Source organism: Phocoena phocoena, chromosome 15 (assembly GCF_963924675.1).
Source record: "Phocoena phocoena chromosome 15, mPhoPho1.1, whole genome shotgun sequence".
Classification (NCBI taxonomy): Eukaryota; Metazoa; Chordata; class Mammalia; order Artiodactyla; family Phocoenidae; genus Phocoena; species Phocoena phocoena.
Window position 1 is genome coordinate 37,462,440 of NC_089233.1, and position 20,839 is coordinate 37,483,278.

Sequence of the window (20,839 nt, forward strand, 5' to 3'; positions counted from 1 at the left end):
TGACCCACACTGGGGGTGTATGACTTCTTGGAGGGGCCGCAGGACACACCGTGACCACCCGGACTTCGGTGCTGAGGCCACCAGGACCCAGGCCAGGCAGCCAGAAAGGCTGTGCGCACCTACCCGGCACACACAGATCCACATGCACGTGTGTGTATGCTCACTCTACAGTCACACGGGCATCACCCTCACACAACCCCAGGAAAATTAACAGCTGAATTCGATCACATCCCTGAAAACTCTGAAGACATAGAAACTCCCAAACAGCCCCATGTGGGTAGATGACCTGGGTCCGGACAGACCACATTCCAAACGAGCAGCCACGTGACCCCCTGGAAGCTTCTCCACCCTTCCCTGAACTCCAGACCCTTTGGCAGAACTCAGACCTGAGAACCAGGGTGGGACAGACAAGAGAGCAACCAAGTCCTGCACAGCTCCCGGGCACGACCCCAAATGCTGTGCAGATGAGGAATCTGAGGTTCAGGATGGCCCCTGTCACTCAGCAGCACTGTGGGGAGTCGGGGCCCCACACAGTCTGACTGCGCATCACACCCCAACTCGGCCCAGGGCTGCTCTGTCCTCCCCAGAAAAGCAGTGGCAAATCCTCAGGTTCCTATGGCGAGTGGCAGGAGGCCAGCCTCTCCTACCCCGGCACTGGGGTCTGGGCTGGGGCCAGAGCATCCAGACGCCGTACAGGCAGTGTGGCCTACTGGTCTTGTGCCCCAGTGGGTCCTCAAAAGCTCTCATCAGGGCTGGCAGGACACGCCTGTCCCAGGCCCGGGTGTGAGGGTCACTTACTGGGCACACGGTTGATGGCACGGAGGGGCCGCAGCACACGCACTGTCCGGATGGCCGAGAGGCTCACGTTGTGTCCATCCAGAGAGTACTCCATCATGCTAGGAGTGGGGCAGAGGGGACGGGTGCTCAGGCGGCCGAGAGCCAGGCCAGCGGGCACACGGTTCTCTCCAGGGCACCCTGCCAGCTGAGGCCAGGAGGCCCAGGGCAGGTGAGCACATGCCAGAGGCCTGGTCCCCACACCTGGCACCCAGCCTGGCTGGGCTCCAGGGCAGGGGAAGCATAACCTTAGGTTACCACTGGGGGCTCCTCACCACTCACAGGCCAATCCATGCACCCTGTGTCTGTCCTGCTGTCCCTGGTGCTGGTAGGGACAAGTGTCCTGCCCCTGGCACCCCAGACCCAGCACCCCCTAAGTACACCTCCCCATCCCTCTTCCTGGGGGACCCAGGGGCTGCCATGGGGTCTGAGGGGGGCAGGGCTCCCAGCCAGGCCTGGCCAGGCACAGGGGCCGCCCTGGTCTGGTCTGCGGTGGGGCAGGGCCATACCCCGCCATGACGATGAAGAAGTCCAGCCTGTTCCACGTGTCGCCCAGGTAGCACTTCTGCCCGAACAGCCCGAGGGCGATCATCTTGATGACCATCTCCACCGCGAAGAAGGCAAAGATGAAGTCGTCAAACGCCTGCAGGAGAGGGGCCTGAGAGCTGGGCCTGCACCCCTCACACCCAGCCCAGGTCACCTGTGGCCAGTCCCGCCCTGCCTGCCCCGCCCCGCCTGCCCCGCCTACCTCCAGGATGCTGCAGCGCTCCGAGCGGCACTCGACGTCCTCGCAGGGGCGGAACATGCCCAGGGTCACGCAGTTGAGCATGATGACCAGCATGCTGACGTGCTCGAACCACGTGGGGCAGGTGCCGAGTTAAGGGTCCATGTGGCAGGTGGGGGAGCCCCAGAACCCACCCCCAGTACCCCCTACAGCTGCCACAGGGACAGTCCCTCAAAATCCGCGCCCCCGTGCCCAGGCCATCAGCTGGGCAGTGAGGGACAGACCCCCAACACCGGCCTCTGGACACTGCTGCCAACCCCTCATGTACAGCAGGACCATGGATGGAGGCGGGAGGCCAGCCACTGCCCCCCTGCCAGACTCCCCCAACTGTGATGCCCTAAACTGAGATCAGCCTCTCAAATTAGCAGTCTCACCAGCACTGTCCAGCTGGGACCCCAAATACCACAGACACCTCATGAGGGCAGCCCTGAAGACCCCTCCCCCTGGCCCTGCATGAAACGCTCCGTGACCCCAGCAGAAGGAGAATGCCCTGACCACAGCGATGGGCGATGAGCAATGTGGACTTGAGCCCAGCTCAGTGCCTGGGCCCGGAGGACCCACAGCCCTACTGTGTGCCCAGATGAAGGGGGCCGGGACATGGACGAAGGACAGGTGAGTGAGGACACCCTCCGCCCCAAGTTAGTCCTGGGAGTGGAAGCCGCCTGCCCGTGAAGGGTCCTGTCCAGAAGACTCTTCCCTTTGGCAGGAGAGTATCCAGCCAGGACTTCAGGGCGCCGGGCCAGCAGCCAGGGCTGCATCCCCTTGTGCTGTGTGAACCTGGCCACCCTGTGAGGTCGCCGGCCCTCAGAATGAAAACTCACCCAGGATCCCAGAATGCTCAGCCATTCTAGGAGTGGCCACCAGGTGGCACCGTGGCTCCACAGAGGCCATGGCATTACTCTGGCTATGACGCCCTCAGTGGCTGTCTCCAGACAGGGATGCACCCCCATGTTCGCTTCCTTTGGCTCATCAGGAGATCGGGGAGCCCTGTGGTGGGCCGGCCGTGTCATGTATGAGGAAGGGACCCACACCCCAGGTAGGTGACCCAGGGGCTGCCCGATGGGGGATAGACTGCGTGGGGGGGATCCCCGGCTGGGGGACTGGGGCTTCACCCAAACTCCTGGATGCAGGTAAGTGCCCGTCAGATGGGAGGGCCCTGGAGGCATTCCTTGTACCCCACACACCACCCCCACGTCAAGAACCCCCTCCCACCGGGACCCACCCCCACCCCCCAAGGCGGGCTTTCTGTGGGGCTGCCTGCCTGTCCTGCCCTGGGCTGGAGAGAGTGAGGGTGTGAGCAGGAGGCCCCCAGAGGTCTTCTCTGGGCTGGTGTGGGGTGGATGGGGGACTTTCCTTTAAAGAGAGAGAAGTCGGCACTTGGAAAACACCGCGTGTCAGTAGACAGCCTGAGAAACCTGGTGTTGAGACCCTGTACCTACCCACTTGGGGACCACCCCGTCCTGCAGTCCCCACCCTGCCCTGCAGCCACCAGCCTGCCCGGCGCTGAGGGGACTGAGGCAGGATGACAGGGACAGGGCGTCCACCCTCAGATTCCTTGGCTGCAGCACATACTGGCTGTGTGACCTGGAGCCTTGGTGCCCCTCCGTTTCCCCTGTGCTCCTCCAGCTGGGTAGGTGGATGCGTATCTCATGGATCAACAAGGTGACCAAAGCAGCAGGGCCCTGCTCCCCAAAATGAAGGTCAGTCCCAGCGCCATGAGTGCCCACTCCATGCTCCACCACATGTGGACACTGGGCCAGGGGTCCATGCGGCCCCACCTGTGAGGGGCTCTGATGCCAAGGGCACCTCACAAACTGGCAGAGGCTGTGCTGTGACTGTGTCAGGGAAGGACAAGGCCTGGGGAGGTTCAGGGCCTGCATGCTTATTCAGGTGTACAGGCCCCAGGATCAGGGCAGGAGGAAGGCCAGGCCATGTGTGTCCTTCCTTTGTGGGGCCCGGCAGCCTGCCCAGCCCAGACCCCTCTCCCTCTGCCTCCCTGCAAGGGCAGGGCCAACAGTTGCCGCTCTGAAGCCCCTGGCCCTTGGCACACTGCACAGTGTGGCACTGGGCCACCAATATAATTACCCGTTCCCACTGAGAGCACCATAATTACACTTAATGGGTTCAGCAGTAACAAGTGCCTTTGCTGTGATTTGGCTGCAGAAAAACAGAAATCAGCGTCCTGCTAAGACAGCGCTGAGGGCCCAACCCCGCAGGCCCGTGACAGCGCAACGGGAGCTGGCCGAGAAGGGCTGGCAGGGTAGCTCGGTGCACAGTCGGGGCCTGTGGGTGCTGCAAGGTCCCCGTGGGTGGGGTGGGGGGAGGAGAGAGCTGCAGCTGAAAGCTGCTCCAAACACCCATAGTGCACCTACTGTGCGCCAGCCCACGGGGCAGCCACAGTCCAGCCCGCCCTGCACAGACTGGGAGCTCTGGTGGCTCGCCCGGGGGGACCGGGCGTGGGTCCCAGGCTGTGTCACGGGATGCTGAGGCCACACACTGAAGCCAGTCCTAGGGCACCGCAGCTCTCCCCGGGTCCTGACCCGCTGGCTGCAGCCCCTGGGAGCTGCGCATGGCTCCTCTGTCCTTCACTGCTGCAAACAGCACCTCTGGAAGAGGGGCTGCAAGGGTGTCATTGTGTGTCTCCCAGGAGCAGGGGTGGGTTCTCAACACTAAAGCTGTGGATAACATGCCTGAAGGACAAGCACCCCCAGTCCCACCAGCGAGGACACTGCCACACAGCAGGGAGCAGGCAGCTCTGGGTCTGGGCGCGCGATGCTCAGATTCTCCCCAGGCCTGGCTGGACCCTTGGTCTTGCAGGCACGTGGCCTCCCCAACCCCTGCAGGGAGACAGCACAGAGCAGCCTGGGCCCTCAGTTTGCCCATACAGGCAGTGGGGGTGTGGGGACTGTCTGGTCCTGGGACCCTCCTTCCTTGCCCCACTTCTTCGAGCTCTCCCCTGACCCCGAGTGCTTCCGCCGGGCCAGCTCCCACCTCCCACATGGCGAACATCCTGCTCCATCCAGGAGCAGCAGGGTTTCCAGCCCAGCCCAGCCCGCCTCTGAGCCCTCAGCTCTTCCCTTCTTCCACCAGCTTCATGCCCCTCATCTCAGACTGATGTCGCGAGCCTGCTGCCCGATTTCTCCCAGGCCCATGCCCATGTTGACTCTGGGATCACCGTAGACACCGGAGCTGGCGTTGAGTAGAGCTAAGGACCTTGGTCCTCAACGGTGCAGTGCATGTCTGGAGCCCTGGGCTGGGCTGGGCCACGACCCATGAGACGTTACTTGATCAGGGGCTAGGGGGGCCCAGTGTCCAGCAAGAGCCACAAACTAGGCTCCCAGCAACTTGCAAAGATAGCCCAGCTTGAGGTCCTAGGCCGGGGTCCTACCTCGATACCTTCCCAAACCACTAACAAGCAAAAACCACCCACCAACCTCGGCTTTCTCCTGACCCCGCTGGCCCCATGGCCCCACCTGCCTCCCCTGCCCTGGAGGCAAGCCCTAGGGGCTCAGGACAACCTCCACGGCCACAGTGACCCCGTGAGGCAGGATGAGCACAGGTTTGTGTGTGAGGTGGGGACACTGTCCATGTGGCTGGGGTGACCAACCTGGTCAGCACGGCCCAGAAAGTTCCCTATCCATCCTCATGAGCACGCTCCCTTTGGGGTTACTATTCTATGATACACCCCAGCCCCCCTCCCCCACCACCCCAAACACCCTGGGAGGGACGAGCTCCTGGGGTCCTGCTCATCTTTCTGTGCAAAGTGCACACAGGAGAAGCACTTAGAGCCACCCTGCCCAGGGAGGAGCTCCCCACGCACAGGGTCCCACTGGCCCTGCCCAGAGAGGGGATCCGCCAGCGGTGGGGGGAGGGCTCCATCAGCCCCACACGTCACAGCCGTTCCCTGGTCACGCCTTTGTGGGCAGCTGAGGACAGGCGGTGCCAACCGGACTCTCATCACAAGGCCACTGACTTCCGGAGGCTTAATTACACAGATGGATTTTCTGAGTTTTAATTCAAAATCCTTTAGGTTTAGAACCAAATTCTACAAATTAGAGTCAATTTCCACTGCGGGTCCAGAGAAGCCAGGCTGATGTGTGGCTGGGAAGAGGCGGCTGCGCCAGCACGGCAGGGGGGCTGTGGTGCTGCCCGAGGCCTGGCCACACACAGAGGGGCTGGGGGCATGGGTCTCTCCATGGGACCCCATAGCCAGGAAGGCTCTGCCCAGGTCCAGAGGCTGAAAGAAGGGCAGAGAGGCCCCTGACCCATGTTCCTAGACCACCCTAGGCCTTGACCCATTAGGACCCAGGGATGTCCCCTGGCCTAACAGGCCCCTGGTGTCCAGCCTGGGCAGGGTGGGGCATGGAGTGACTCTCCCTGGGGCAGCCTGTCCCACACCCAGGCTGGGGACTTGTGAGAAACTGGTCCCCAGAGAGGCGTGGAAATGAGCCCAGAGCCAGGGCTAGAGACCCGATCAGCAGTGGGAGCAGAGGACTGGTCCGTCCAGGGACCCCTCAAATGCTGTACCCCCCCCGTGGATCCCACACTCCACCCACAAAGCCCTCCCAGCATTTGGCCGACCTGTCCCAGAAACAGCCTCCTTCCCGTCTCCTCCCTCCTCCCTCCCTTCTCGTTTCTGCAGCCTCGGTGGGGCTCAGCAAGGACTGGCCCACCTTCACACCCCAGAAGCCATGCCTGTGGGCCAGCCTCCCCCAGTCAGTGCAGAGCAGGTGCTGGCTCCATGGTCTCCCAGACCATGACAGCAATGCACCCCAAACAAATGCGATGCCTGGCCCCGAGGGCCAAGAGGCCAAGAGGGATGGTGGCCGCTGTCCGTGGTGCTGAAGTGGCCACGTCCCAGCAAGCTCAGGGCTGGGGAGAGGCACTCGCCCAGCAGCCAGAGGGCCTGCTCACCCAGGGCCTAGGTTTTGCTGCTAACCACTCCAGAGTCTCTAGTTCCACGTTCTTTCTTATTCCTGGACTTTCAGATGGTTAAAAGCACACCAAGGCTGCTTGGAAGATGGCGCTGGCCCGTCTGGAAGACAGCTCGGAAGTGGGGCCACCCCAGAGGGCAGCAGAGCAGACATGGTCATCTCTGCACTATGATGCCGCGAGGTGGGGAGCTGGCGTGCGGGGAGTGTGTGTGGCGGCCAGAAGGGGCTCGAGGCCAATCAGCACACGTCAGGGGCTGCCAGCACCCCACTGGCAGCCATGCCACTGTCTCTCACCAATGATGGTGGCCTCCAGGGTCCTGGAACAGGGTGGGGGTCGCCGAGGCCTGTGTGGTTTAAGGTGGTGTGGCCCAAAGGGTGGTCCTGGACCCCAAACCAAATTCTCATTATTACGCAGCTGCCCACAGCCCACCCAGACCTGCTGGCTCAGGGTCTCTGGGGCCCACAGATGGGCCATCTCTCACTCCATGAATCCGGGGATGAGAACCCGACCCCCAATTCTACCACCAGCCACCCCTCACCCTTTCTTAGCCTGTTTCCCTACCTGTAAAACGGGGGTGACAGCAGTTACTTTTCAGATGCTGAGATTCTCCCAGACCCACTTCTATAAAGTATCCCCCATCCCGTCCCTCATCCTGATGAATGCCACCTCGGCCCCTCCCCCTGCTGGTCCCAGACACGCGGAGGGAGGGGACGTTATGTTTTCCCCATGCTGTGGATGTGAGGATGCAAGCAGGATCTGCGGGACGAAGGTCAGGATGCTGTCACCAGGAGACAGCGGAGCTGGGCGTCCCTCATCAGGAGACACGGCTCCAGGACCCAGAGCCACAAACCAATGGGGAATACAATGGCTCGAGGGCCGCAGGGAGGGGTCTCCAGATGTGGCTGAAGTCAGGCCCCCCCCCAGGGCTGTGTAGGGACGAGGCCTTGACCCCACAGGCCATGCTCCCCCCATGGCCATCGTGAGATCACGCAGAGAGGCAAAGCTCTCAAGAGGATGAGAAGGCCTGAGCTGGCTGCCCCCCATAGCAAGCTGCTGGGCCAGCTCAGCTCCCTTAGGCCCACCCAACCCGCGACAGTCCACGTGAGCGTCCACGTGCCCAGGCCAGTGATGCAGCAGAGGGATCCTGGCAGCAGGAAAATGGGAGCCCAGGGTAGGGTGGCCCAGAGTCCCCGACTCAGGACGTCTGGGTCAGCACCTGTGCCCTCCTCACCATGGCCATGGCCAGCACCCAGGCAGGCCACGGTGGCTTGAGCTGGGACCACTGTGGCAACCCCCTCTCTCCCCCTGCTGTCTGCCCTATTCCCACAGCAGCCGTCCAAGCCCCGTCCTCCCCACACTGCCAGGGCCCAGGACACACATACGAAAGAGGTGGCTCTAGGTGATTTCGACCCCTAGCAGACAGGCAGGACCAAGCTGGACACACCATATGGGAGGCCCTCGGGGCTGCTGTGCATGGGTGGGGAGCCGGAGATGGCTGGGCTTCCAAACCCACCCCGACATCCAGCACCGTGACCTCCTGTGTGGTGTGGATGAGCTGCCCCAACGAACAGGGAGATGTGAGGACCAGCTTGAAGGGTGGACACCAGGCTGGTCCTGGGGCTCCCGACCGGACCTACACCAGACCTGCCTGTAGACACACAGCCCGGGGGGGCAGGCCCTGGTGGGTAAAACCTTCCCTGCCCTGGGGGAGGGGGCCCTGCGGCCGCCCCTTCCCTGCTGCTCTGCGCCCGGGCACCTTCAGCCGGCACACCCACGTGGCCCCAGGTTTCATCTCTGGAAGCACTCAACCTTGCGCTTCCAATCTGCTGGAGGAAAAAAGCACATGTTTATTTATGGGGGAGGAAGCGCTGTCTTCCTGCGTCTTGCGGAAGAACCACCTGGACCACTGAGGAGGGGGCATGAGTGCGCCCCATGCCCTAAGGCTTTGGCTGAGGCAGAATGACAGCCCCGGGGCCCCGATACCCCACGGGGCCCAAGCCAGCCGCGATAGAGGCTCAGTGGGAGGCATGGGAGACCCCAGGACCGGCCCCCTCCTGGCACAGCATGGCCCCCAGAACTGACCCCTCTGTCCACATGTTCACCAAGAACCGGACAATTCCCGGACCCACCGAGGCTGTGGGCCCAGATACCCTGAGGTCCACAGCCCAGGTGCAGGGGGCCCACCACACACCAGGCAGCAGCGTCTGCGATCCCAAGACCAACACGTCGAATGTCTCAATGTGAGGGAGGCGGCAGTGCTGTCCTATCGGCACAAACACGTCCTGTGATGAGCAGGAAAAGCCCGCGGTGGGGAACAGGGGACCCATTATGGAGAATGCCCAACACAGGAGGCTGCTTTGCAACGTGCACGCCAAGCTCTGCAAAGGTCCAGAAGACTCACTCCAGGGAGAACGTGGCCCGCTGCGGGTGAGGTAAGATGGAGCCAGGGCAGGGGAGAGGAAGGGGGACACTGCATTGTTGGCGCAATGACAAAGGTGAGGTGTCAGGAAGTCCAGGCGCAATGACAAAGGTGAGGTGTCAGGAAGTCCAGGCGCTGTGGTCCGTGTGGGCTGTTGACAGACCAGTTTCCTGGCTTTAGGGCTACCCACCCACCCAGAGCAGACACACTTAGCCCCATGCTCACCAGGGCAGCGGGAGACCACGGGCCTCCTGCTCTGCCCCTCAGGCGGTGACCCACATCTCCCAACGTTGCCACGGAAGGAGACTCACAACAGCCTCCCCTTGCCAGTATCTGAACAGGGAGCTGCGTTGTTGTTGTTTTTTTTTAATCCGATACACACACCACTAACAAGAGAGGATCCCCTAATCAGCCTCACACTGGCAGGAAGCCCACTGAAGGACTGGTGGCACACACCCCAGACCCACGACCGTGGCCCTGTGATGGCCTCCGCCCAGGCTGTTCTGAGCACCCCCCAGAGGAGCAGGCAGGATGGTGGTGACAGCTGAGCTGGCCAGCAGGGCCCTCTGTGGACCACCAGCTCACATAGATCTCAGAAGGCTCCTGGCAGGACCTATGGCCACCGTCCAAGTGCAGCTCCCACTCTGGACACCCGGGAGGCTGGGAGATGAGGAGTCACCGCCTGGAAGTTCCTCAGACGGCTAAGCCCTAAGTCCCCACACAGTCCAAGTTCACACCCAAAAGACCTGAAAACCAGTGATTAACACACATACACACGCATTCACAGCAGCCAAAAGGTGGGGACAACCCCAAGGTCCAAGAGGCAGATGGACAGAGTGTGGTCCATCTGTGCACTGGAGCGTTACTCAGCCATGAAGAGGAGTGAAGTACCGACACCTGTGACAACACAGATGCGCCTTAAAAATGTGGTGAGCGAGAGACCAGACACAAAGGCCATGTTTTGTATGGTTCCATTTGTATGAAACACCCAGAACTGGCAAATCCTGAGGCAGTGAATCAGTGGGTGCCGGGGGCTGGCAGAAGGTGGGCGGGGGTCCCTTTGAGATGAGAAAATATTCCAGAATTAGGGAGACGTAGTGATCGGCCACATTGCTAATGTACTAAATGTCCCTGAACCGTTCACTTTATAATGGCTAATTGTATGATATGTGAACTTCATCTTGGGTGATGCTGTTTGAAACGTGCCTCCCATGGGCAGGCCCAAGGGCAGTGCAGCCTGTGGGAATGGGAGGGGTGGGGCAGGGCGGGGCATCCAGTGATGGACGCATCCAGAGCTCAGGGCTGCCCAGGGTCAGCAGCTCACGGGTGTGGATGAGACGGGGCTGGGGCTGCAGTTGATGCCCAACAGGCAGGGGCTGAGCCTGACCAAGCGAGAGCAGGGCTCCTTGGACATGGGGGACCCTCTGCCGCCTTCAAAGGCAAGGCAGCAGCTGCTCATGTGGTGCTGAGGCCATGCCGTTTGGCATCCACCCTGGCTGTCAGCATGGGTATCCCCAGGGCTGGGCCTGGCCCTTCGTGCACCCCCCAGGTCCCAGCAGGGCCCAGGGCTCCAGGTCTGCACTCCAGGGCCTCAGCAGATCCCCACCTCTGGGGGTCTCCACCCCTCCCTCTGCAAGTGATGCCCAAACCTCCAGGGACTCAGGCTGGACCCTCAGGCAGGGATCTGCTCCCTGGTCTCAGGGCCCTGGCAGGTACCCTGCCCATGTGGCAGCCTGGGGGCTTCCTGGGAGCCTGGGACTGAACCCCCTCAGCACTGAGAGGTCAGAGGGTGTGCATGGAGGCCTGTGTATACCTGCCTTCCCCCGCCCCAGGGTGGGCTTTGGCCCATTTCCCCGCTGCCAGCCTCCACATGCAGCCAGAGGGTCTAGGCAGAGACGGACCCCTGAAGCCTGAACGTTTCTGCCCTGGCCTGGGGGTCTGGTCTCACTTGTAGCACCAGTGCAGCACCCCAGGGCACATGCACCTTCCCCAGAGGCTGGAGACAGTTCTTCCACAAGCACTCTTGGCTAATTAGTTAGCGAAGTAATTCATTAATTAAGATTCCTACTACAGTGATGGGGCCCTGCCAGGGGCAGGATGTTCTCCTGCAGATTTGGGGGTCTCCAGACAGTGGGACAGAACAGGCATCTGGGTCACCTGGCACACGTGTGTACACACGTGCACATGTTCACGCACGCTGGACTGCAGACAGGGAGACAGGCCAGCATGGCCAAGACCGGCAGGTTGAAACAAGGGGATCTGGGTGGCAAAGGGGCCCCAACACAGCTGTGCTGCGTCCACCAGGAGCCCCCCAAGTGGACACAGACATCTCTGCAGCTACACCCCTCAGCTGCAGCTTGGCGGGTGAGCCAGGCCAGCTGCCTTCATTCCCTGGGGGGTGCCCAGGCCACTACCTGCAGGGACATAGAAGCAGGGCCCCTGCCCCTGAGGGTGTGCTGATCCTCCTAACGTGGAGGGGTGCTGACTCCAGGGCCTGGTGGGGAGCAGGTGTCTGCCCCCAAGGGCTCAGAACAAAGCCAGCTGCCAGGGACTCAAGCCCACTGCGCCATCTAGGACCTGTCTCAAGAGTGAGATGACAAACCCAACAGGGTGTGGGAGCGACTGGTGCCCGAGGGACTTCCAGAGCAGGGCCTGAGCACGGCCATCCCAAGGCCAGGAAAGAGCAAGGTGGGTCTCCCAAGGGGCCTCTGAGGGGGAGGGAGGGGGCAGCTCAGGACATGATAGAAGGAAGTTTCCCTTTCCCCTGATGCCGTTGCCATGATGACAAGCTGCTAACAGATGAGGGGGACCTGGGCCAGCTTAGGGCTGGCGGGGTCTCCCGCAGCCCAGAGACCCCCTCAGTTCAGCTCCCAATCTCCACCACCTGCCCACAGGAAGCCACCACAGGGCTTTAATTGGGGGAGGGGGTGGGGTCCAGAGGATCCTGTTAGTGTCTGAGAAGTGGGGAGGGCAGGAGGGGGGCCCAAGGGACCAGTGAGGAGCAGGGTGTGTGGCCTCATGGCAGTTGCAGGCAGGGTAATTTGAAGTTAGAAATAAAAGGGGCCCGTCGGCCCCCTCCCTGCCCACAGCAGCTCTGCACATGGAAGGGCCCCAGTCTTCCATGGGCAGCTCCAAGTTACCCCCTCATCCACACCTGTGAGGACAGACAACTGCCAGTCCCCAGAGGCCACTCGTGCCCCTCGGAAGCACAGGTCTGCCTGCCTGTCCTAGAACTCCCTGGACGCAGCTCACCCAGCATCGCAACAACAGGATCCATCCAGGCCACCGTGGGGCACAGTACCCCACTCTCCTCCTGCTCCGTCCCGGGGAGCCAGGGGCCTGCCGTGGTCACGCGGGGCAGGGGTCTGGGTCAGGAGCAGACTATGAGGACCAAGGTGGGCGAGGGTCCCACCTGAGGGCTCTCCTGGCCCCTGTGCCCAGGCGGCATCCGCTGGCCTCCCCCGACTGTCCCTCTGCTCTGACCCCTGCTGCAGGGATCCGGCCTCCCCACACCCTGGTCCCCCCACCATGGTCTGGGCCCGTGTGACTCACTAGTTCTACTCAGCCGGGTGGGGAGCGAGGAGAGCCAGCCAAACATGGAGCTGTTTGTTCTCAGCTGAAGATCGAGGTCATGCGGGGTGGACTTGGGGCTGAGCTGTCCCTGGGAGGGCAACCTCCCTGGGAAGCTGGGGGGCTGCAAGCCCACTCCCCACGGGAGCCCGCCCCCCCCCCCCCCCCCCCCCAGTGATGGGAGCTCACCGCCCCACGAGTGGCTGGCCAAGGCTGCTGGAACGTTCTTTCTCCTCCTGGACCCAAGTGTGTTCCTGAGAGCTTCTCCCTGGGCCAGCGGCCCTAAGAGGCTTCCGAAGCTGTGCCCAGAGGCTCCTCTGGAAGCCAGCTCTGACCCAGGTCTGCACGGAACCCCTCCCCCAGGCCCCTGGGCACTCGGGCCTGCAGGACGTGACCCGGGTCTCCAGCACCAGGACACTGGGTCTGAATTGCCACGTCATCCTGAGCAGCTTGGGCGCAGAGCCCCCACCCCCACCACCTGTGAGATTTCTGAACTAATCCAGGCAAAGCACTGTTCTCAGCCTGGTGGTCCGCACCCATGTACCACGGGAAGGGCAAGCAGGGCAATGGGACAGTGGGCAGCCCCTCGACTCCAGTCAGGTAGGGCCAGGGGGCGGGTGCAGCCCACAAAAGCCAGGCCCCAGCAAGAGCGAGCCTGTGCCCCTGGCACACATGTGCTGGGTGTGTGCATGTCTGTACTCTGCCTGTTCCTGCGAGCCATACACGGTCCAGGCGTGCATCCGAGCAGGACTGTGCATGTACACGCTCACACATCTGTACACCAAACACATAATCACGCACACACACCATCACACACATATACACATGCTCTTGCACACACACACACACACACACACACACACACGTGCTCATCTTCCAGGTGGTGGCCCCGAAGGCCTAGTGGTCATATTTCTCAGGGAGGAAGATCCCCACCCCCAGGACTACAGGACACCTAGGAGCCGAGCACATGCCCACAGCTCCCTAATTGCACCGGATTCTAAGGACCATGCTAATTAGGAAGAGTGCTAACGTCTCTATTCAGCTCTTAATAAAGAGCTGGATTCCGGATTTTTTCAAGGCATAATTAAGTGGAAAAGTGCCCTGTCTCCACCTCCAATCACCATGCCGGCAAGAAGCCCCTGTGTAGGCCATGGAACCTTGTGAAGACCCCGTCAGCCACTTGGTGGCAGCATGCACAAGTGCCCTGGGGGCCCAGAGCCGCCGCCGCCCCCCCCAACCGCCAAGTAATGTTTCTGCCTGAAAGTGAAGCCAACCCCCAGCCCCTATTCTCTCCCTCATTTCCAGCTTTCTTGATGGAGCTCCAGGTCATGGCTCTGGCGTGGCTCCTGCTGGGAGCAGCTGAAGGTTCGGGAACTGTCCCCCCAGGCTGCCTCTGTCCTAGGATCTGGTGAGGCCTCCTTCCAGCCACACCTCCGCCCATCTTGGTCTCTCTGTGGGGGGCTCTGCACAGCCCATGGACCTTGGAAGGGAAAGGCGTGGGCAGGGGGCACAGAGCCAGGAGGGGCCAGGAGGGGCCCCTCGGGAAGATGACCGCCCCGCTGAAGGGACAGGCTTGTGGGGCCTGCTCTGGGCAGGAATTCTCCAGGCCAGAAATAACTGCCTCAGCGCCACTGCACAGCTGCCCGCGGCCTGAATTAGCGACCCCGGGGGACTGCTCGCTCCTTCCATGGGAACATGGTCTGGAGTGCCCTGCCCCCCAGCCGGCAGGCCATCCCCAGAGAGGGGGCCCAGGGTCTGCAGAAGGCTGGCTACAGGAGGCTCCTTCCCACGGGGGAACTGGGGTGAGCGCACCTGGGGCCCCCCTGCTGGGCCCCCACAGCCCTCTTCATCCTGGCCTCCCCCTGCTCTGCCTGCCAAGCGCGGGACCCCCAGCAGCTGAGTCCCTCATGCTTCTGCACACTTGGACAGTAACGCCACAGTCTGACTCTCTGTGTAAGACCCAGCTCACACCCGGGAAGCCTGGTGACCGTGGTGGGAACACACTCAAGTGTGGACATATATCTGCACACGCAGTACCTGGTCACCCCAACAGCAGGCACCCGGGCAGCTCTGCAGCAGGCGCCAACCCTGTGCCCACACCCCACGCTGGTGGCTCTCTGCAAACCCAGCTTCCCCATGAGTGTTGCCCGGCAACCGGGCACTTATTAAGGAGGAGGAAGGCCAGCCCTGGCCTGCCAGGGGCCTGCCTGCTCTCCCACAGCACCTGGTACATGCCGGGTTCACCCAGGCTCCCTGCGCCGAGGGCTGGGTCAGCCAGGGCCTGTTCTGGGGTGGGGGTGGGGTGTGGAACAGGAGAACGGCCCCTCAAGGCTGAGGTCAGGTACCCTGGAGCCCCCCACGCCCCACCACAGATGGGACCAGACACCTTTACCACCAGCCCCCGGGCACCTTTCCAAACTTTCTGTGGTCAAGATTCCCCCAGGATCTTGGGTAAAAATGGATAGAGCTGGGATGCCAGGTGTCCAGCCTCAGCCCTGCCTCTGTTATTAACAGCAGTGACATTTTAAAAAGAAGACCCAAACCCTCAGAAAGTCAATTTCAAAATGAAAGTAACTGGACCTGGGCTCAGTGTCCCAGTACTGCTGTCTCCCCGCACCTCCCAAGGCCGCTGCCCCTCCAGGGCCACCGGGTGCCCCACTGCTCCCCCTCCGCCCAGCACCTGACCATGACATTTACACACTACCGCCACCACTGGCATCCTTGGAGATCCTGCCCAAAGTTCAGGGCCGGTGGTCCCCTGCTGTGCGGGGCTGGGGGGTGGGGGTTGGACAGAACAGAGCACAGTCCTGACCATGGGTCTGAGTCACGTTTACCTCAAGTGTGAGGGTCACGTTCTGGCCCAGGTCGCGGTCACCTTCCCCGCCTGGATACCCCCATGGGCTGTTCCCTCTCACTTGAGACGCCTCCTGGCCCCGGCCCCCAGCCCGCCCTGGTGTGAGCTGAATTGTGGCCCCTCCTAATTCATACACTACCCCCAGGACCTCAGAATGTGACTGTTATTTGTAGATGAATCTGTAAAGAAGTGATGAAGGGAAAATGAGACCATTACGGTGGGTTCTAATGCCATCTGACTGTACCTTATAAAAAGAGGAGATTGGGACACAGATAACTACTGAAGGAAGGCCACGTGAGGACAGAGGAGACGGCCCTTTACTAGCCTAGAGAGAGGCGCCTCGGGAGAAACCAGCCCTGATCTTGGACGTCCAGCCTCCAGGACTGGGAGGAAATAAACATCTGTTGTTTGAGCTGCCCTGTCTGTGGTGCTTTGTCACAGTCACCCCGTGCAGACAAATACACCAAGTGCCACCACATACTTGGGAGACCCTTCCTGTCCCCTGGTTGGTCCTGCCTCAACCCCTGGCTGGGAGCTCCTGGGCGGGGGGTGCGGCATGGCTGTGATGCCCTGTCCCATGAGCTCCATTAGCTGGGTGAAGAGACTTGGCTTAGTGGCTTGGTGGGGGAGGGGGTTTCTGGTCACCCAGATAGACAGCTGGACCTTGGGGACTCCCCTGCTGTGGGGGGCCCTCCCAACACTGAAGTTTTCCCAGTGGATAAACCAAGGCTCAGGGCACGTCACCTACCAGGTCACAGAGAACCCAGGCCTGGCCCAGCCCCAGGCCCGGCCCAGCCCCAGGCCCCAGTGGACATTCAACCCTGTGTCCCTCGTCCCAAGCTCTTGTGTCTGGAATCATTCCCAGACACACAGACTTGGTGCCTGCTTCCTGCTGCCTATGACTGGGGGCCACCTGCCCCACTGAAGACCCCACCCTTGGCCTCCCAGAGCAGCTGGGCCAGCAGTCTCTGGTGTGGCCCCACCCCACCCTCAGTGCCAAAGCTGCCTTCCCCTCATCCCACAGGAAGTCCCAGCACCTTGGGTCACACACACAGAGAGGGCTCCCTGCGCTGCCAGAGGCAGAGGTGGCCGACCGCCGACTCTACAGGTACAGGTCCCCGGACCAAACAGAGACCCAACCCAGGCAGGCCACGCACAGCTAGGCCCTCAGAGCTTCCAGAAGAGCCACGAGCACAGGCAGGTGGGGTCTGGGGCTGTGGCGCTTCCAAAACATCAGCACGTGCTCAGCCTGGGACCCCCAGGACCCCCACACGCTGAGACAAGGGAGGGAGACATTCGGATGGGGGACGGGATGGCACTGCAAGCTCCATCAGACGCTAATTAGAGGTGTGTGTGTGTGGGGGGGGGGCGCGCTCAATACCATCAGAGGGGCGGGCCCCAGCACAAACATTTCAAATGGCACAGTATTTGCGTTTAATGGGCTGAAATTCTTTAAGCTGAGAACCCAACTGAGCCATTTTGTTGGACAATTTGCAGGGAAGTGGAAAGCACCAAATGGGAGCCCACGAATGGGGCATGCCACTTGACCAGAGGGGCAGCGGCCCAGCCACAGGGACACCATCCCCTGGACAGCCAACAGGATGTCCCTGAAGCATGGTAGCCCCAGGCCAGGTGTAGACAGAGGACCCAGGGGCACAGCCCAGGCTGTGGGGGGCGGGGATGATGGGGCAATGGGGAGGACCCAGACCCTTTGTGACGCAGTGGGACACACCTGCCTGATGTGACCTCCTGGGTCCAGTCCCAGTAAGTCTGTTGCCTGCAATACCCATCTACCTTCCTGCCTTGGGAAGACTCCTATCCATCCCTCAAAACCCATGCTGAGGGCTCTTCCTCCAGAAAGTTTCCTGAACTAGCCCAAGAGCTCCTCTGCCTCACTCAATCTTCTACTGAGCAACTACTGTGTGTAGGGACTACTCCAGGTCCTTGGACCAAGTGAACAGACAGGGGCAGCCTGCCTGGAGCCAGGCAGAGGGCAGTGAACAGGTGATGCCTCAAGCAGCTACATGTGCCAGCAAGGAGACCCATCTGCGGGCACTCCAGCCCCAGCCCAGGCCTGTAGTGGGAGTGGGTGGGGGATGACAGAGCAGCAGGGACAGGAGGGCCCGGGCAGGCAGAACGGGGGCCAATGACACCAAGTCACTGAGGCAACCCCTCCTGACCACATTCCTCACCCGCCCCCCACAGCATCGGATAATGAAGAGCAAGGGTCCCGTGGGACACCCCCTCCCCACCCCACAACTGGGGCTTCATGGGGTGCGCACACACCTGCTGGGGGATGAGGGGCCCTCCTGGGCCTCCTCAGAGCACACCCTGCTCACCCCCCCAGTTACGGGCAGCCCCTCAGGAGACCCCTGCACACAGCAGACTTCAAGTGGTAGGTACACCTGTGCACACAGCAGGGGTAGGGCCTTACTCCCAATGGGATCACACACTCAGCAGGACCTCAAATTATAATACGCGGGGCTTGGATTTAGGTCTGTGCGCACAGTAGGAATTCACGCTCAATTATGCGCACAGTAGGGCCTCACATCAGGTGGGGCTGTGGACAGAAGCTATGCAGACAGTAGGACCCTTGTCCTCTGAGTCACGAACAAAGGGGAGCCTCATCAGGACACGCATGTGTGCAGACATACACGCATGGACCACACGCACAGGAGGCCCTGGTCCCGTGGCCCCACCTCCCACCACAAGCTGGAGGCCGGGCTGGTGGTGGTGACCACCTTCCAACAGCTGCCACCTGCCCAGCAGCCCCCTGAGCGCAGACCTGGGCCTGGGGAGCTCACGGCCGTGCAGCGTGCTGATTCGCCCATCCTGGCTCCCCTCCAGCCGCCGCATCTGCATCGATCCTTTAATGACTCGATCCATTATGTTGGAGCAGAATTCTTGGAAACCGGCAGGAAAAGGAAACCAACAATGGGGTGTCTCTCCCCTCCCCCACACAGCGGGGCTGTCCACTCTCACTGCTGCCACCGCCGCCACACATCCAGGAAGGGGCTGGTGCCCCTGCTGGGGGAGGGGGCCAGAGGTGTGGGTGGGGAGGGGCCGTGGGTGCAGTGAGGGAGGGGCCTGACGTCTCATCTGCAACGCGGGGACCCCAATGGCACCCCCACCAAGAAGAGGACCTTCAGAAGGAGCCTGGAGAATCCTCCCTCAGGTGAGCACTGCTGCCCCAGGCTGGCTGTCCCTGGTGGGGCAGGGGCCCACCCCTCCATTGCTGGCGCCCCCGGGCACGCGGAGCAGAGGATCGGCTGTCCCTGGTTCTTCCATCAGGCCAGGCAGTCAAGAGACCTGCAAAACCCTAAATACGGCCCTTTTCCGGATGAATTTTTACATTTCAGAAAATACAGACATTTTTCATAAAAGGAAATGCTATGTTAATAACTAATGAGTTCATTCTTGTTTTAAATGAATGACTAAACAGCAATTTCTAAATCTCTTCAACTCTAAATTCCAAGAAGATAAACAGCAAGACAGAGCCCCAATGCAGAGACTCCCTGGGGGCTTCAGTTAATCACAGGGCCCTGGAGTTCAGGAACCTCTGTTTCAGGGGCTGAAGAACAGGGCAGCTGGCAACCCCAGGGTCTGGGTGCCCCACCATGCCAGTGGCTCCCACCCTCTGAAGGATGTCCCCTCCCCACCCCTGCCACCTGCGAGGCCCCCCCAGCCCCCCCCAACAGGGGGCTTCCTTCTGGGCCCACTGGGCCCGCCACCCCCAGGTCCTGGACCCACTGCCTCTCATGAATTCCCTATGGCGCCCTGCCCCTCCACAGGTCACCCCTGGGTTCCGACCCGCCCCAGGAACAAACACGCCCCAACACCCACAGGGGACAGAAGCATTTCCGGCCACACAAAGGCCCATTCCCACACCCAGTGTGGGTCAGTGGCCCTACCCCGTGCGCCCCGAGGTCCCCCCTTCCTGCATCTGCCCAAGGCCTGAGCAGGTCCCACAGGGCTGGCTGGGGCCCAGAGTATCCCAGATGTACCCCCGCCTGGCCACCCAGGGCTCAGCAGGCCTCTCTGCGGGGAACAAAGCCCACCCTTCCCACAGGTGGACCCTCCCGGGGCAGGGACCCCCACAGCCCGCCCTGCCCCCACAAGGCTACATCTGTCTCCGTGGCTACAGGAAGCCCCAGCGGAGGACGCCGGGCGCTTTCATGATAAATCCTTTAATTAGGAAATCCCCGAGCTCCCAGCACGCAGGTCACCTGCTGCTCCCATGTCTCGGGTTCCTGCCATGAGCCGGCGCCACGTGCTGCCTGGGGGAGGTGGACCAGGCCCCACTGCAGGGATGGGGGTTTGGAGGGTGGCCTGGGGGGCCTGGCAGAGCCTGGGGTTGCAGAAGAAGCCCCAGGGGGTGTCCTTCACACTCCGACACTGAAGGTACGTTTCGGAGCCCCTCCCCCATTTCTGGGAGCTTCCATGAGGCCAAGGATCAGGGGTGTGAGGGTTTGGAATTTGGCAGCTGGCTCTGGATGGGGTGGACCTGGGGGCTGCAGCCAGCAGGTGGGCCGAGGGGAGGCTTGCTGCCTGGAGGGGCAGCTGTGGGGTCTGCAAAGCCTCCAGCAGGCCAGGACTGGCTCCCCCAGCCCAGATGGCCTTTCCAAGAAAAGCTGTCACCAGCCCCCCAGTTTGGACCTCACCCTCATACCCCTCTATGACCGCGTGGACACCTGATGCCCCACACTGGCCCACGCAGCCCCTCAGGCCCTCAGGCCCCCAGACCCCAGGGTGACCACATGCTGCTGCATGAGGGGTACACTCGGCCCAGCGACCTCCCAGCTAAGTTCCCACGAGTAGTAAGCATTTCACAGGCACCCGAAGGCAAGGGGACACCACAGCGACAAAGACGAAATACAGAGGTTCACACAGGAGACAAGAGCAGGTGCTTACTGGGGTCCCCCGCCAGCAGAGGGGTCCCGGCCCGGGGCCTGCCAACCCCCTGCCCAGCCCCCTCCACAGAGGATGTGCGGGAGGGACGTCAGAAGGGGTCCAAACCCAGTCGGCATGGCAACCAGGAAGCCAGCCTGGCCTTAACCAGATTGTTAAGGCTGGTGAAAGAAATGTATTTTCTAATTAAGTGGGAGAGACAACACTGATCCTGGGGCAGTCGTTAACAAGGTGGGGGGACCTGGGTGGGGGGTGATGCAGGCTTGCTTTCCCCAACCAGGTTTCCTCCTGTGCCTCCCCCCATTTCTCCAGTCCCTCTTTTACTCTTTCACGGTAAAACTCAGACGAGGCCACAGCTGAGTCTGCCTGGCCTCAGATTCCTCACAACTCCTAGAGAAAGGCCCAGAAGGCGTGGGGAGGGGGCCGTCCCTCGTGGAGGGCGGGTGGTGCCCAGCTGACAGTGCAGAGATGGCCGTCCAGGAAGCCACCAGGGGACTGGCGGCGGGGGGGGGTGTCCAGAAGCCAGCCCCCCACC

The 20,839-nt window shown here is 61.8% G+C and overlaps 1 protein-coding gene across 1 annotated transcript in view; it reads right to left on the bottom strand.

Moving 5' to 3' along the window:
* The window catches only part of CACNA1H (calcium voltage-gated channel subunit alpha1 H), a 61,917-nt gene that overhangs the window by 23,877 nt on the left and 17,201 nt on the right, over positions 1–20,839 (bottom strand). The window contains exons 2-4 of the mRNA XM_065893238.1: positions 1,583–1,694; positions 1,344–1,477; positions 799–896 (exon numbers count right to left, since the gene is read on the bottom strand). Coding sequence (XP_065749310.1) covers positions 799–896; positions 1,344–1,477; positions 1,583–1,694 — 344 coding nt within the window. The remainder of the gene's footprint in view (positions 1–798; positions 897–1,343; positions 1,478–1,582; positions 1,695–20,839) is intronic.